Source organism: Culicoides brevitarsis, chromosome 3 (genome assembly GCF_036172545.1).
Source record: "Culicoides brevitarsis isolate CSIRO-B50_1 chromosome 3, AGI_CSIRO_Cbre_v1, whole genome shotgun sequence".
Taxonomy (NCBI): Eukaryota; Metazoa; Arthropoda; class Insecta; order Diptera; family Ceratopogonidae; genus Culicoides; species Culicoides brevitarsis.
Genome location: NC_087087.1, coordinates 7,277,302 through 7,294,842, shown reverse-complemented (window position 1 = coordinate 7,294,842; position 17,541 = coordinate 7,277,302). Strand labels below are relative to the sequence as shown.

At 25.0% G+C, this 17,541-nt stretch overlaps 2 protein-coding genes across 4 annotated transcripts; one reads left to right on the top strand and one right to left on the bottom strand.

Moving 5' to 3' along the window:
• Window positions 1-750: 750 nt before the first annotated feature.
• LOC134833030 (cytochrome P450 306a1) lies at window positions 751-5,846 on the top strand. 3 transcript variants are annotated; one of them, XM_063847185.1, is made up of 5 exons: window positions 751-1,034; window positions 1,095-1,152; window positions 2,063-2,380; window positions 3,860-4,828; window positions 5,506-5,845. In XM_063847185.1, exons 3-5 carry the CDS (start codon window positions 2,071-2,073, stop codon window positions 5,685-5,687), a joined length of 1,461 nt encoding a protein of 486 aa, XP_063703255.1. In that variant the 5' UTR covers window positions 751-1,034; window positions 1,095-1,152; window positions 2,063-2,070; the 3' UTR covers window positions 5,688-5,845. The 3 variants fall into 3 exon arrangements, with proteins under 3 accessions (XP_063703255.1, XP_063703253.1, XP_063703254.1); XM_063847183.1 differs by lacking the exon at window positions 1,095-1,152 and having other exon boundaries at window positions 751-976; window positions 5,506-5,846; XM_063847184.1 differs by lacking the exon at window positions 1,095-1,152 and having other exon boundaries at window positions 5,506-5,844.
• Window positions 5,847-5,859: 13 nt separating this feature from the next.
• Window positions 5,860-15,311, bottom strand: LOC134833029 (cytochrome P450 18a1). Its single transcript, XM_063847182.1, has 5 exons — window positions 14,694-15,311; window positions 13,232-13,353; window positions 12,254-12,683; window positions 10,927-11,191; window positions 5,860-7,144 (listed from the first exon to the last, which is right to left on the bottom strand). The coding sequence occupies exons 1-5, from the start codon at window positions 15,094-15,096 to the stop codon at window positions 6,736-6,738; spliced, it is 1,629 nt and encodes a 542-aa protein (XP_063703252.1). The 5' UTR covers window positions 15,097-15,311; the 3' UTR covers window positions 5,860-6,735.
• Between the last annotated feature and the right edge of the window lie 2,230 nt (window positions 15,312-17,541).

The window sequence follows — 17,541 nt, the reverse complement described above, 5'->3', positions numbered from 1 at the left end:
AAGTTAAAAATATTTTTGAAAAAATTAAATGAAAAATAAAAATTATTTTAAATAAAATAAAATTAAATTTTAATTAAAAATTAATAATAAAATTTAAAAAAATAAAATTAATTAATGTAATGTAAAATGTAATAATATAATTAATTAATTAATTAATTAATTAATTAATTAATTATTTTTTTAGAAAAAATTAGAAAAAAAAACTGTAAGGAATACTGAACGAATAAAATTTTCTGGTTTAAGAGCTAAATCGTTTTAAAATAAGATTTTGTTGAAAAATTATATTTTTTTTCTTACAAGAACAAAACCTTATTTTAAAAGCGATTTAGCTCTCAATCGAGAAACTTTTATTCGCTCCATTTATTCTCAGTATTCCTTGCATATTTTTTTCTACCTGTTTTTTTTGTGTTGATAACCGGTAAAAGTCCTCGTAATCCAGTTTCGCATCTGATTTTTATGACTATTTTAAACGATTCTTTATTCTTTTAAGAGTGCATTGACTGGGGATAGCATTGACCGAGAATAAAGACACGTTGTTGCCGCGTGGGTGCTTGCCATTCGCGAGAAACTTCTACGCAATCTTCAATCAGGATTTCGAGCAAATTAGCGTTCTTCTATTCCCTCTTCTAAGCTCTTCGTTCTTTACGCAAACATTATTTGCGTTCTTTGACATTTTTCTTCTTTCGCTCGGTGTCGCATGGAGTAACTTGGATTTCACTTAGAAGAAGTCAATCGCGCACGATGTAAAAGGTAAATAAACAATTCTGTGCTCCGAAATTCGTTCAAAAAATTTAAATTTTCATGCATTTCAAGTGAGATCAGCATTAATTTGAATACAAATTCAAGTCAATTTGATGGAAGTCCAGTTGGTGACATAAAAAAAGTGACTTTTTATCATTCAGTATCGCTTTGAGAGACAACGCAAGCCGGTTTAACAATAAATTTAATGATTTTATGAGAAATAATAAAAAAAAGTGTACGTGAGATTTTAAGTCAAAGTCATATTTATATTGACAACTTGATAAAGTTTTCAAGTGAGTTTATTGTTAATTATCCATTTTTTGTGTCTTTATTAAGTCTGCGAGTTTACGCAGGTAAAAAAATTGTTCGTGACGTGATTTCGAGTTGGAAAATTACAAGACCTGATTTAAAGTGAGCCCTTTTTAGTTTTTTTCAATCAGGTTTTTTTTGCTATTTGAATGAAAATATTTAATTAAAGTGCATTTTGAGTGAAAATTAGTGAAAAATTATTTTTTCAAAATTGCTATGATTTTTTTTTTAATTTAGAAAAGTTGAGATTTTTCATGTAAAATCAATTTAAAATCTGACTTTTGTTAATTTGAACTGAAACTCGTAAAAATTTAATTTTTAATTTAATATTATTTTTTCAAAAATATTTTTTAAGTTTGATTTCATTTTTTTCAAAATTAATTTTTAATTTTCTTTTAATTTTTTTTTAAATTTTTTAAATTAAATTTAATTTTTTCCAAAATATTTTTTAATTTTAATGTAATTTTTATTTTTTTTTTTTACATAATTTTTCATTTAATTTTTTTTCAAAAATAATTTTGATTTTTTTCAAAAATAGTTTTTAATTTAAATTTATTTTTTATTGAAATATTTTTTTTTATTTATTTTTTTTCAAAATTATTTTTTTAATTATTTTAATTATTTTTTTTTCAAAAATTAAAATTTGTCTTAAATTTTTATAAGTTTTTATAAATTTTAATTTTTCTTTCATTTTATTTTGTTAATATAATTTTTAAATTAATGTTAAAAATTTATAAACTGAACAAAAAAAAAAAAAATTATTTATTTTAAAAAAAAATAAATAAAAAATATTTTTGTTTTGGTCTTAATTGAAAATTAAGTATTTTTAAGAGGAATTTTGGAAAAAATGATTAAAGACAAACCAAAAAACCTCTTTTTTAATTTTTTAACCAAAAACTTGAACTTTGAAACTATAAAAAATTTATTAATTGCCTCAAAATCGCTTTAATTATTTTTTTTTCACTTTCTGTCGCAATAAATTACCAAAATGACATCATTTTTTTCTCAACAGATTCCATCATGTGGTTCCTTCTCTTGACGTCTCTCCTCGTCATTTACCTCCTTCAACGATATTTCAAGCTTCGAGATTGCCCTCCAGGTCCTTTTTCCATTCCCATCTTGGGTTACTTGCCATTTCTCGATCCACAGCAGCCTTACGTCTCGCTGACAAACCTCGCAAAACGCTACGGACCAATTTACAGCCTTCAACTCGGAAATATCTTCACTGTCGTCTTATCTGACAACGAACTCATACGAGATGCATTGAAACGCGAAGAGTTCGCTGGCAGAGCACCATTGTACGTGACGCACGGCATCATGGGCGGCTATGGTGAGTATCTACAACAAAAAAAAAGCACAGAAGATTTGAATGCTTCGTGAAGTGAACAACCTTTTGGGAGTCGCGATACGCGAATTGCATGCACGGAGATGCGGCAAACAGAGAGAGAAAAAAAAGAAGCAAACAACTCAAGGTCAACGTAACGTAAAATAAATTCCTTGCTCCGATGAATGATTCATTTATATTTCACACAAAATTCTTTCGCGCGCTTCTTTTTCCTTCTTCCTTCATTCCTGTTGCCGATTGCCGCCGCTTGACGACGATGATGTGTAAAAAATTCTTTTCTTCTGAGTATTTTTTTGTTTTTTTGGTTTTTCGGATGATGATTCGCGCTTACTTAGAAATGAATATATCGCTCTCGCCTCGCGGCAAATCGTAAATAATCCAAATTTCCTAGAATTTCGCTTTTACCTGCTGTCGTTGCTGTCGACCAAAAGCAACAAAGACACATACTCGAAGAACGAAGAAGAACATAAAGAGTCTAGACATTGACATTGAATTATTCGTAAATTTACTTTCGGTTTTTATGTTTTTTTTTATTTTAATTCTTACCGCATTTCAGAGAATTTTTGAAAAATTTCCAATTTGTGATCGTCTTGTCCTGAAAATTATAAAAAAATAAAAAATTATCAATTTTTTAAAAAAATTTCTCAACTTTTCGGAAAAAATAAAAAAAAAAATTATAATCTTCAAAATTTTCAAATTTTTTTTTTAATATATAAAAAAAATTAAAAATCTTAATAATAAATACAGTACAAAAAAAAAAAATTAAAAAAATTAATGAACCTTGAAAAAGTTAAAAATCTGACAAACTTAAAATTTTTCAAGCATAATTTTTTTTTAAATATTTTATTTAAATAAATATTTTAAATTGTTATTAAAATAATTCAAAAAAAAAATAAATAAAATACGTTTTTTATTTAATTCAATTCTTTTTTATATTTTTAATAATTTTTCAATTATATTTTTATAATTTTATAAAATTTGAAAAAATATGATTAAAAATAATTTAATTAAGTTAATTAAAAATAAAAACAAATTATTAATTTAAAAAAATTAATTATTTTTTATTAATTAATTTAATTAAATTTTATTTTTTTTAAATTTTAAAAATAAATTAATTTTTTTAAATAATTAATAATTATTAATAATTAATAATTAAAAAAAAATTAAAGAAATTTTATAAAAAATAATAAAAGTAAAATTAAATTTTAAATGAATCAACTTTCAATTTTTATTAAAAAAAAAAAACTTGAAATGCGGTTAAGTCATATTCACAACCAACATAAAAAAAATCTTATATTTAGTCATTTTCTTCCTTTTTTTCTCTCTACTCCATCACACTTCTCTTATGCGTGTGCGGTTTCTCACAATGTAGAACTAAAAAAACTAACCAAACATTAAGATAAATAAAAAAAAAATCGGAAATGACTAACATTTCTATGAAAAAATTCTCTGCGTCATCAACAGGAATAATTTGCGCTGAAGGGGATCAATGGCGCGATCAACGAAAACTTTCCATCGAATGGTTGCGAAAATTGGGAATGACTAAATTTGGCACGACTCGAGATGCGATGCAGGCAAGAATCCTACTTGGCGTTGAAGAGTACGTCAAAGATCTGAAAAACGAGATGAAAAAACAATTTGACGTGAATCCTTTTCACATTTTGCACAATGCTTTGGGAAATGTCATGAACGACTTTGTATTCGGCGAAAAATACGAGAAAAATGACGAAACATGGAAATATTTGCAACATTTACAAGAGGAAGGCGTCAAACATATCGGAGTGAGTGGCGTTGTTAACTTTCTTCCATTTTTGCGACATCTACCGGCGAATTCAAGTACCATCAACTTTTTGCTCGAAGGAAAGAAGAAAACTCACGCGATTTACGATAAAATTATCGCAAAATGTCAAGCAAATTTGGCTTCATATCGCGAAAGTATCGTCAAATATTTTCTCATTGACCGCGAATTACGGGGAAAATCGATTAAATTCGGTTCGGATGAACAATTGCGCCATCTGTTGGCGGATCTCTTCGGTGCGGGAGTTGATACAACCCTAACTACCATTCGTTGGTTCATTCTATTTACTGCTCGTGACAGAGTGATTCAAGAAAAGCTTCGTTACGAGATGCATTCAGTTTTGCAGAGCGCTCCAACGTTGGATGATGTCGAGAAATTACCTTTTATGAGAGCAACAATTGCCGAAACTCAGCGAATTCGATCAGTTGTTCCGCTGGGAATTCCTCATGGAACGACAAAAGAAACGAAAATCGGAAAATATCGCATTCCAGAGGGAACGATGGTTATTCCGCTCATGTGGGCAGTTCATATGGACGAGAAAAAATGGAAAGAGCCAGAAAAGTTCATGCCGGATAGGTTTATAACTGAAAATGGGAATTTTGAGACGTCTTCGAATTTGATTCCGTTTCAAACAGGTAACAATTTTTTTCTCAAATATTCTAAATATTCTAAATATTTCCTTCAATTCGTAACTTTATGAAATATATTTTTAATTTTTATATAAAATTTTATAAAAAAAAAGAGTTTGAATTAGCAGATACACAATTTCAAATTTTTAACGTTTTTTTTTTTTTTTGATAAAATTTTTTTATTGACAAAATATTCATGAAAATTCTTTAAAAATGAAAAAAAAAATTTTTCTACAATTTGTAATTTTAATCAATTTTCATAAAATGTCAAAATCTGTCAATTCAAAAAAACCGTTAAAAATTTGAAATTCATTTTCTGCTAATTCAAAATTTTAATTTCAAGCAAAAATAAAAAAAAATAATAAAAATAATTATTTTTTTTAAATAAAAAAAAATTAAAGTGACTTTAATTTTTTTTTATATATAAATATTTTTTTTTCATTTTTAAAGAATTTTCATGTCATTAAAAAAAATATATAAATTTTTAAATTGTTAATTAATATTTTTTTTAATTTGATTTTTTATTTTTTTTAATTAATTTTTAATTATTTTTATTTTATTTTTAAGTAACTTTTAAATTATTATTGAATTAATTTTATTTATTTAATATTATTTTTATTATTATTTAAAAATATTAAAATTACCTCTTAACCAAAAAAAAATTTTTCATTAAAATTCCACAGGAAAACGCATGTGCCTCGGCGAAGAACTTGCAAAAATGCTCCTTTTCCTATTTTGTTCAAATTTCGTCTACAACTTTTCTTACGAAGTCATGAATCCAGCATCTCTCGACATGAAAGGCACTTGCGGCATAACACTTACCCCGCCCGATTACTCATTAATCATCAAAGAAGCCGAAAAATAGGAGAAAAAAAAAACAAATTTAATTTATAAAAATATTATTTTTGTCTTAATATATTTTCTCGCTAAACGGACCTTAATACTATTGAAACTTACAAACTACGATAAAAATAATTAAAATTACTATTAATTAATTAAAAATGACAAATTTGTCTTAAAATTAAATTCTTACAATTTTTTTTTACTAAATAAATACGTATTTTTTGTAACATATTTAAAATATGCAAATAAAACTTGTTTTTTATTAATTAATTATTTTTTTATATTAAATTCTCTCGTTTTTTATTTTACTATTTTTTTTTCATTTAATTTAAATGGAATTTAAATAAATTTATTAATTATAAAGAAAAAATGAAGAAAAAAAAATTATTAAAAAAATGCCACAATTTAAGGCGGGAAATGTAAATTATGGAAAAAATTAATTTTCTGCGGTAATTTAAAAAAATTGATAAAATAATAAAATTAATATAGTTGAGAATTGAAATATATTTTTTTTTCGGGTGGAATTTCGTTAAATAATAATAATTATAGCACTGATAAATGAAAATCTTACAAAGATTCTCAGACAAATTTTTAAAAATATTTTTTTTTTTAATTATTTATAGTGCTTAATGGAATTTATTGACAAAAATGCGTTTTTGTCAGTCACCTGATTAAATTTTAATTTTTTTTTAAATGAAAAGAAAGAAACAAAAAATGCTAAAAACCTGATTTTTAAATTCATTTAACATTAACTGTTGATTATTGTCTTATTTTATTTTTTTTTTGAGTGATTTTTTTTTTTTTGAATTTTGCTTGAGGGCAGAAAGTTGAATTATTTAAAGAATTTTTGTGTGTTGGACTAGTTGTTGTTGTTTTTAGCGCGATCGGTTTCTTGTTTGTAATAAAATGCGATAATACTGATGATAATGGATTTTTTTTGTAGTAATTCAGGTGATAGGAAACAAACCGTGCTCCCGCAATATCAAAATATTGCGTTCTTATATTCGATGTTTTGGTTTTGGCGTTGATTTTTGTAAGTTCTCTCTCATCTCTCTCACTTTTTTTTTGTTTTAATACGAGCCGACATTACGTAAGATTTCGGTGTCGATGCACGTTGGAGCCATCGGTCTCGCTTTCAGTTTGATCTTGAAGCTTTGCGGGCTAATTGTGACGCCAACGTTGCCCTTGAGACTCGGCAAGGGGCTGCCCGCAGGTACACTGAGGTCGAAGCGGTGAATTAACGAGGCAAAGTAGAGAAAGAGTTCCATGCGAGCCAAAATATCGCCGAGGCATTTCCTCCGTCCGACGCCGAAGGGAATGAAATATTCGGGCTTGCGGACTTTGCCTTCGCTGTCGATGAATCGGTTGGGGTTGAATTCTTCGGGTTTGTCCCACAAATTGGGATCCATGTGAACGCTGTTGATGAGTGGCACGACATGCGAGCCGGCGGGAATTTTGTAACCGTTGATTTCGATGTCGCTGTAATGAGAAGAAAAAAATTTGTTTGATTAAAATTTTGCTTAATTTTTATAAATTTCTTAAAATTTAAATTAATAATTGAATTATTTTCGCTTTTAATTTAATTAAATTTCCTAAAAAAAACCTTAAAAACTTTATTTTTTTGATAATTTCGCAAATTGCAATTAAAAATTTCGTAAATGTCAATTCAAAAAATGACAGTTAAAAAATTTGAAAATCGCCTTTATGCTAATTCAAATAAAAATATTTTTAAAAATATTTTTTAAAAAATAATTTTCATTTAAATATTTTTTTTTTTAAGAATTTTAAAATGAATTTAAATTTTTAAAAATTACTTTTTTCTAATTTTAATTAAAATTTTCACAAAATTAATTAAAAATAAAAATTAATTAAAAAAAAAATAATTATTTAATTTTAAATATTTTTCTGAAAATAAATAAATTTATTTATTTAAAAAAATTCTAAAAGATAAATTAAAATTTTTAAATTTAAACTTTCATCAAATTTTTTAAAAATAAAAAAATTCATAGTTTAAAAAAAATTAAAAATTAAATTAATTAGTAAATTTGTTTACTAAAATTAAATAAATAAAATTTTTCTTTAAAAAATAATTTTATTTATTAATTTAATTTTTTAAAAATATTTAATAAAATTATAAATTTTTATTTAAAAATTAAATTTTATTTTTTTTAAATTAAAAAATTGAATTATAAATTAAAAAAAAATTATTTTCATGTAAAAAATCATTTTTTTTTCTTTAAAAAAAAATTTCAGCTAAATTAATTTTTTTCGTAAATAATTCAATCTTTTAACCAGTCACCTCCACGGAGTTCAAAAACCTCATATACACATTTAGCATTGACTCACAATGTGATCGTCACTTTATATTTTTAATATTTTCGCTGCTTTTGCAGTGATCAGCATACTAAAAAAAAAAATAAAAGCTTAGCAACTTTATAAAATTCACACGCAAAGCTCGCTTATGCAGCGACAGTTGTCACACATTCACCTTTTTGTATTATTTATTGCATTTATGTGTCAATAAAAAATTATTTAAAATTTTTTGAAATTATTTTTTTTTATTGTTGCCGACTACAACAACGACTTGGATCAACGTGAGTCCCCAATTTATTTTTTTTTTGCCTTTTTTTAGTCGAAATAAATCATCAACAAATTAAAAAAAAAATTTTTTTTTGAGCAACCGAAAAAAAAATTAAAATACAAATTATGCGAAATTTGAGCACGAATGAACGAACCCCAGACATTATGACATCGAGAGACAATCACTTGGTAAAACGGTGAGCAGTTCATTAACCGTGATCGACCGTATTTGAGTCATAAATTTATTTTTGTTACCCCTGCCATCAATCATTGCGCTTTTCTTACATAACGCCGTCGTCGAAAAGTAACCATTGTTCGGGTGACGACGACGACGCGAGCTCATATATCACAACGCGGGTGCTTGACCAGACAACTGTTAGATAACGCGGAGGATTTTGTGCTAGTTGTCTTTTTTTATGACTTTCAGGTAGTCGTAGCAACGCGTCGTCGTCGTCGTCGTGAGAGTTCATTAAACTATGTCTCAAAAAAAAATGAGCCAGTAAAATTTTAATTTTAAAATTTCGACACAACTCGTACATTGAACTTTTCACGAAATTTTTTTTTTCGACTGGGCACAGCAAAAAAAAAGCCAGACAACGTTGTTGTCATATATCACAGCCATCTAGCATATTATATGAATGCTTTCACTTTCTTTTGAACACAGCAAAAGAAAAAAAAATATTCAACGACGACGGCGAAACAGTTAAATGAACTCTCTTTTAACAGTTGTTTATGTTGCTGCTGCTGCTGTTGCTGCATGATGGCAACGAACGAACGAACGTGCGAAGTAAACACTCGATAGAAACGAGAATTTTAAGATTCTTGTTGTTATATTACAAGAAGAACCGTTAAAATGTGTGCGTCGAACAAATGTGTGAATGAGATGAATAAACGTGAGCTTATATAATATGAAATCATCTCTCATTACTCAAGTCACACAATTATTTTAATTTTTTTTTTGCTTGACATTTGATTTTTCTTTTTATTTTTTAAAGCTGAAAAATTAATCTTTTTGCTAATTATTTAGGCTAAAATAATTTTTAAAAATATTTTTTAATTTTTTTAATAATAAAAAAATTATTTTTAAATAATTTTTGTCTTTTTAGATATTTTTTTTAATTATTTACGAATTTTTTATTTTAATTATTATTTTTTTAATTAATTTTATTTATTCAAATAATTAATTAAATACTATATTTTTCAGATTTTTTTTTATATTTCAAGATTTAACATATTTCATAGGCAAGAAACCCTCTTTGTTTCTATTTTTAATTTTTTTATCATTTTTTTTTGTCAAATTTGATTTTAAAAATTATTCAATTTTATTACATTTTATTTTTAAATTAAAAATTTCCTTTAATTTAAATAAATAAAAAAAATGTAAAAAAAATATTTATTTATTTTTTTTTAATTTTTAATACTTTTTGATAAATTTTGACTCAGAAAATTATTTTTTTAATATTTATTTGAAATATTTTATTTTTTTTACTAATTTTCATTTAAATAATTAATTTTTTTATTTTAAATAATTAATTATTTTTTTATTTAAATTAATTTTTGATTTAATTCGTTTAATTTTATTTTTTTTTTAATATTTTAAATTGAAGGAATTTTTGAAAAATTAATTATTTTTTTTTAAATAAAATATTTTTTTATTTCAATTAAAAAAAAAACAAAAATATAATAATTTTTTTCAAATTTAATTTTAAAAAATAATTTATTTGAATTGTTTTTTTTTACATTTTTTTTACCAAATTTATATTTTTAATTAAATTCAGTAAAAAAAAAATAAAAATTTTAATTTTAAATAAGAAAAACTTATTTTCATCAAAAATAAAATTAAAATTAATTTTTTAAAAATTAAAATTCGATCAAAAAAATTATAAAAATAAATTTTAAATATTTTTTTTAATTAAAAATTAAATTTTTAATTCGTTAAATTTTATTTTTAATTATTTTATAATAAAAATTAAAAATAAATAAATTTAAAATTTATTTAAAATAAAATAATTTTTTTTTCAATTTTTTTCATAATTAAAAAAAATATATTTTAAAGCATAAATTGAAACATTTTTTCTCATTGCACTTGCCTAAGAAGCAGCACGAGAAGAAATAAAAAAAAAGTTCACAAGAGAGCTCAATGAACGGCCTTGTACATGCAATTATCAACATATCACATATTACGCACATATTTTTCTTTATTTATTATTATATTTCGCTTTATTTCGCATGCATCGAGTCAACTCTCTGCGCTAAACATAGAGTGATGATGTTATTTCTATCATCTGACACTATTTTTTTTTATTTTGCATTTGCATGTCGCGCGCAATGACGCACGCAAAAAACGACTCTCGAATTGCAGCGCGTAGATTAAACGCGTTAGACGAGCCCATGCCAAGCTGATATAAACTGGATTATTAAATAATTTTTACGCCTTACAATAAATATAAATAAATGCATTATTGGAATGTAATAAATCGTGTGTATTGAATAATAATAAATGACGGCGACACGAACTGATTACAAGAAAAAAAAAAGTTGTAAATCAGTGCCAAAGGGTATTGTACTGCTGCTGCGTGCGTAATTGCAATTTTTTTCTTTTTTTTTTAATTTTTTTTCGTCGTTCGCGATCGATTTACAATGTAAATAAAATTAAATTATTTTTTTTTTCGGAGACTTACCGTGCAGGTGAGTGAGTTGTCGCTAAAGGAACTATACTGGTTATTCGGAGCACTTCGAGGATCGTGGCTTCGGTAGTTGGGAGATACGGCACGTCGTCAATTGAGGGCATGCGGTTGCGCCCAATGACGGCATCGAGTTCGTCTTGACAGCGTTTGAGGGCGTCGGGATTTCGTAACATGAAAACTTGGAGCCATAATAGGGTCGTTTTGATTGTTTCCATGCCGGCGGAGAATAAGTCTGAGATCACTTGCATTATTTGTTCATCTGGAATTTAATAAAAAAAAATCATTTTAATTAAGAAAAATTTTTTAAATAATTATTTTTTTGAGAAAAAAAATATTTAAATTTAAATATTTCGTGAAAATTTTAACTTTTAATTTTAAAAAAAATTGAAAAAAATCAAAAAAATGATAATTTTTGTGAAATCTACTAAAAAAAATTATTTTTTAAGTTAAAAAATAAATTTTTTAAAAAAGAATATTTTTTTATGAATTTTAAACTCGAATTTTTGACTCCAATTTTTTTAAATTATTTTTTTTTTATTTTTAAATTTAATATCATGAGTTTTTAAGAGAAAAATTGACAACTTTTTGATAAAATATGATTTAAATTTTTTTGCGTGATTTTCAGTGAAAAATTAATTTTTGATATAATTTTTAAATAAAAATTAAAAAAAAAATTATTTTTAAATAACTTTAATTTATTAATTAAATTATATTAATTAAATAACTTTTTGTATTGATTTTTTTTTTAATTTTAACGAAATTTAATTTAATTTTAAAATGAATTTTTATTTGACTTAATAAAATTATTTTTTTCATTTTTTTGTATTTTTTAGATAAAATAAAAAAAAATATTTCACATAAAAAATTGTCAAAAATTTAAAATTATTTATAAATAACATTTTAATTTTTTAAGAAAATTTAATGAACTTAAAAAAATAATTTTAAAAATTTTAATGGTAATAATTTAATTAATTTGAAAACAAAAAAAGGAAAATTTAAGAAAAAAAATTAATTTTAATTAATCAAAAAATATAAAAAAATTAGCTCATTTTTAAATTTCAATAATTTTTCCTTATAAAAATTTTTAATATTTTTAAAAAATATTTTAATTATTTTTACATTTTTTTATGTGAAATATTTTTTTAAGTTTATTAAAAAATTAAACTAAAAAAAAATAAAATTAAATAAAAAAATTAAAATTTAATAAAAAAAAATATTTTTTTTAAATTTAATTAAATCTCTTTAAAATTTAAAAAAATATATCAACTTAAAATATTTAAAAAAAATATTTAAAAAAAATTCTTTAAAATTTAAAACTTACCACAATCCCTTCCATCGAACAACTCCTGTTCACACCCATCCTCTTTGGCTTTCTTAATTTCATACAAATACGTGTCAACCAAATCTCTCAAGTTATTCGGATCAAACGTATTCCGATGCTGTTCAATGACATCCCGATAAAAACTGAACATCTCACACCGATTTTGCAGAATTTTACTCTTGGCATTTATATTTCCCGGCAAATACTGAATCAACGGAATATAATCGATCATGTGCACTTCGCCAAAAAGACGGAATCCCTCGTCAATGAGCCAATTAAAACGCTTGAAACGAGGATCATCGTGACTGAAACGCACCGACATAATCAAATTGCAAATGACGTTGCTGATGCTGACCGACAACAAGCCGTTCATATCGATCTCCGTACCCTCAAAATTATACAAAGTTTCCACGAGTTCATTAACCTCAGCCTATATACCACGAATAATAATGCAACAAGTTGTTGTTGTTGTTGTTTTTTGTGGTGTGTTGTAATGTACCGGTAAAATATACAAGAAAAAAAAATTGAAAAGAAGAAATAAATAACATTATTATTGTAAATATATCGCGCGCAGCAACAACGTTCGCTATGTGTGACAATGTGTACAAAAAAGCGGGTTTCTGCGAGATGTGTGCTCACGTTTTCCTTATGTACTGCATCTTGTACGAAAAAAAAGGCAGCAGCGAGCAATATATAGGCAGTGCATGCACTTAAAATAATAATAATCATGAATAAACGCAGCGACGCAGAGACCTGTTCGCACGTCGTACGTCTGTGGATTAGATAACTTTTACTTTTTACGGTCATTGACACGCCGCGCCGCCATGTAAGATGTAAGACGATGTACGACACTCGAAGCGGTAGTAAGTCACAATTTTTCCGCCTTTTTTAATACACATTTTTTGCACACATTTTATGCGGACGAGGAAATGCACGCGAGAAAAAAAAATTGAAAAACGGAAGAAGAAGAATACTCACCATAATGCGGGTCTCCATTTGTTCCTTCCGATTGCCGAGATACGTCATGCCAAAATGACGCAATTTTTCGTTCAAGAATCGTCTTTGGTCCTTCCATAAGCGTCCTTCGCTGTTGATGATTCCTGTAAAAAATTAAAAAAAAAATTAATTAAATATTTTTTTAATTTTTTTTATGAATGAAAATGAATGAAATAGTAAAAAAATCCCTTTTTTGAGTTGAAATAATTTTTATAGATAGAGGTATGGAGTAATATGTGCCTATAGAAAAGTGCAGAAGATCGTATGAGAGAATGAGACGAAAAAAAGAGAGCGAGAGAATAAAAGCTCGATCGCGTTGAAAAAGTATCTCAAACACGAAAAGAATCAGTATTCAATTGGATTTTGACTGAAAATGATCTTTTCTTGTATTTTTATTTATTTATTTTTTTTTTAAATAATATTTTTTTAATTTTTATTTATTAAAAAAAATATTTATTTAAAATTTTATTTTATTTTATTTAATAATTTTTTTTTTGTGTTAAAAAATTAGTTGTTTTTAAATTTTAATGAAATTTATTTTTTTTTCTATTTTTTTATATGAGAAAAATTTGCTTTCAAAAATTTATTAATAATTTGAATGAAAATTGACTTTTTTTATTTTTTTTTGAGAAAAATTTTTTTTTCAAATTTTAATAAAATTTTATTTTTTTTTTTTTTTTAATTTTTTTAAATTTTTTTTTAATTTTAATTTTTTTTAAATTTTTTTTAAATTTTTTTTTTTAAGATTGAAATGAATTTAATTTTAATTCCTTTATTTTTCTTATTTTATTTGAAAAAAAAAAAATTTTTTTTATTTTTTATTTAATAAAAAATATTTTTTTTTTAAATTTGAAATTAATTTTTTTTTATTTTAAGTTTTAATAAAAAAAATCAATTTTTAAAAATAATTTCAAATAAATTTTTTATTTAAAAAAAAAAAATTAAATGAAAAAATTAATTTTTATAAAATAATTTTTTTATTTAAAAAAACTTTAATGAAAAAATTATTTTTTTTGTAAAAATAATATTAAATAATTTTTTTTTATGAAAAAATAAATTTTATTAAAAAAAAAATAATAAATTGAATGAAATGTAAATAAAACACGTGCCTTTATCTCACAATTTTACTACAAAACAAATATTTACAAATCATTACAAGATAATTTTTATTTTTAATAATCTACTGTGCCTAGCCTTGTCGAGTGCAATCTCACGCTAATCAAATTATTTCAAATATAATTTTATTAAATAGTTTTTTTTTCAAAAAAAAAAGTAGAACTTGGCGATTAGAAAATTATCTCAAGTCATTGTTTGACAACGAAAAAAAAATAAAATTTATTTTATTCCGAAACGCGTAATTGATTGAACTAATTTATTTGTGAACAATGGAAAAAAAATTAAATATTTGTGCATGCATGACGAATTGCAGTGTGCTATGACTTACCAAATCCATTAATAACGTCCATAAGTGGTGTCTTTGGTCTGTTTATAAAATCATATGTTTTGAATGCTTCACGTATTGTTTTATAATCCGAAATTACGACGTTTAATTGGCATCCGAGACGTGCACTAAAAATTGAGCCATATTTTTTCGCCAGCTCATGGTATTTGGTGTGACGTTCATTGCCGACAAATGCAAGGTAGCCAAGTACCGGAATGCCATACGGACCGGGCGGCAATTTTTTCAAGTCAATTATCAGTCGGAGCACTTGTTGCAACAATAGTCCAATGAATAAAATGCCGCAAATGTACAGCAGTGTGTTACGTAGCGATGTGAATTTATATAAATCGTCATAGTATAGTTGTTGTTTTTGCATGAAATTATGCAAAATTGTGTCTACGAACATTTTTGTATTTTTTTTGTATTTAATTTATTTTATATTGTTTATTTTTTTCACAAAAAAAAATTTTTTTTTCAAAGTTTTTTTTTTTTTAATTAAAATTAATTTTTAATTTTTTTTTTTGGCACAAAAGTCTCTTTTTAATTTTTATTTAATAATTTATTTATTTAATAAAAAAAATATTTATCACGAATTAATGTCTCTGCATATTTTTTAAATTATTTTTCTTTTTATGTTTTATTTTATTTTATCAAAAAATATTAAAAATTTTATTTTTTTTTTCAAGCACTGTGTGTTGCTGTTTAAAAGTCTGCGAACACTCTAAAATTATTCTTATCCTTTGCTGTTTATTTATAGCTGCCAGAGAGGCACAGCACTTCGGCATTTTTCGTGAGAGAACTCTCTGACTCCGCCTCTACTTTCAAGCTGCTTTCAAACTTCAAGCATTTTTGGCGTCGTCCATCAATGGCGTTGAAAATTTAGGGGGGCGGGGGTTTTCAAATTTATGATGAATTTCGAGCGGAGGGGGTTTGGGATTAACTTTTTTAGAATTTCAAACAGTTTTAAACAAAAATCTAAAAAATAAATACGACGTCATTAATGGATGACGCCTTTTCACTCTCATTCGTCTCGATCACAAAAGCAGTTTGAAAGCACTTTGAAAGCAAAAGGGTGTTACGGATCTCCGCCAATCAGATTGACTCGTTTTCATGAGTTCGGAAAATGAGTAGATCGGGTGCATTTCGTCGTTTTTTTTTTGGGGGATTTTAATTAAGTGAGTGTCACTCTCAATTATTTGCATTTAAATATTTTTTTTTTCGAATTTATCATGATCATGATCACGATTGACATCTCATTTGCATAGAAGACGTTCGGTATTTTTTTTTTCGTCTAAGCTTTTATATGTGAACGACGACGTATGGAGATATAATAATTGAATCTAATAGATGAATATTTATTTGTTTTGCACTGCGTTACTAACTTAGGAAATGTAAAGTTCAAGGAAGGTTTTCCGGTTGAGCATTCAACTCTCCGCAGTTTCAAGGTTTTTTCTATTTGCCTGCTGCATACATGTGTTTTGTGTTTGAGTGATGCATGGCACGATCATGTATCATTCTAAGCAAGTTTAGAATTGCGACTTTTGTTTTTTGAATTGCTTCAAGGTAATGCAACGGACAATGGCCCCCTCTTCCGACGTCAGTCGTGCAATTTTTTTCGTTCGTTTTGTTCGTTTTAGAAGAATGATATCACGTTGCACTTGTCGAATCCGGATTGTGACATGTGATTAAAAGGTCTAGAATTTATTTGAATTTATTGCGAATTAAATTTAAGCTAAACAAAGCAATTTGCAAATCACTTACATAATGAAGGTACAGCTACGTGAGAAAAGTAGAACAAACCAGAACAGGAATGAAGTTAAGATGGTTTTTGTGAAGGGCAAAAGGGGCAAATTATTCAAATATTGTGAAATTTCGTTAGAAGAATGAAGTTTTATGAAGAATAAGAGCAAATAATTCAAATATAGTAACAAATTTCGAAGAAATATGAAGTTTTGTAAGGATGGGTAACAAAAGGGCAATACCTGGGCAATTCGATTTTAATTTTTTTTTTCGATTTTTAACATGAATAAATTTGTTTTCTAAAAATTAAAAATTAAAAGAAATTTTATTAGAATGATTTTTAAGAAGTTGGGTGGATTGGGTAAAAATTCAAAAAAGGGCAGATAATTTTTTAAAGAATAAAATTTGAAAATGGAAGTTGAATAGGATAAATTTAAAAAATTATGTATTTTTATAAAAGAAATAGAAGGGCAAAAAATAAGAGAAAAATAAAAGAAAAAAATTTAAAATTTTTAATGTTTTTTAAAAAAAGGGCAACAAATGGGCAACTTTCTGAAAATTGCCCTTGAAGTTTAAATTTATAAAAAATGAGTAAAAAAATTATTTTTGGCCATATTTATTTAAAAAAATGATTTGAAAGTCGAAGTTTAGGAGAGATGGGCAATATATGGGCAAATTACTGCCCATGAATATTATTCGAAAAAAAATTAAAAATTCATTAAATTCGAAATTTAAAATTAAAAATAAGGAAGAAATTAAAATATTTTTTTTAAATGGGAGGTCTTCTTAAAACTAAAAGTTTCAAAAAAATCCTTAAAAGTATTTTGTATAAAAATGGGCAGTAAAAGGGCAACAAATGGGCAAAGTAAATTCAAAGTTCTTTAAATTATCTAAAAATATGGAAAAAATTAAATTTTTAATTGATAATTGAATTATAAAAATTTTCTTCAACAAAAATCTAACTTTAACTATATTGCCCTTTTTGCCCAAATGGGCAGAACTCTAAAATCTTTTATAAATAATTAAAAATTTCTTCTGCCCTTCTACAACTACACACCTGAATCTATTTCCAGAACGACTAAATCGAATAAAAATCTGGACCATCACAATT

Excerpts from the sequence above, each read along its gene's own strand:
- LOC134833030 (XM_063847183.1), top strand. The coding sequence starts at position 955 with ATGAGAAATAATAAAAAAAAGT. Across the intron at positions 977-2,062 it reads GAGAAATAATAAAAAAAAGT|ATTCCATCATGTGGTTCCTT; the intron begins GTACGTGAGATT and ends TTTTCTCAACAG. Across the intron at positions 2,381-3,859 it reads CGGCATCATGGGCGGCTATG|GAATAATTTGCGCTGAAGGG; the intron begins GTGAGTATCTAC and ends CGTCATCAACAG.
- LOC134833029 (XM_063847182.1), bottom strand. The coding sequence starts at position 15,096 with ATGTTCGTAGACACAATTTTGCATAATTTCATGCAAAAACAACAACTA. Across the intron at positions 13,354-14,693 it reads GGACGTTATTAATGGATTTG|GAATCATCAACAGCGAAGGA; the intron begins GTAAGTCATAGC and ends AATTTTTTACAG. Across the intron at positions 11,192-12,253 it reads GTTCGATGGAAGGGATTGTG|ATGAACAAATAATGCAAGTG; the intron begins GTAAGTTTTAAA and ends ATTAAATTCCAG.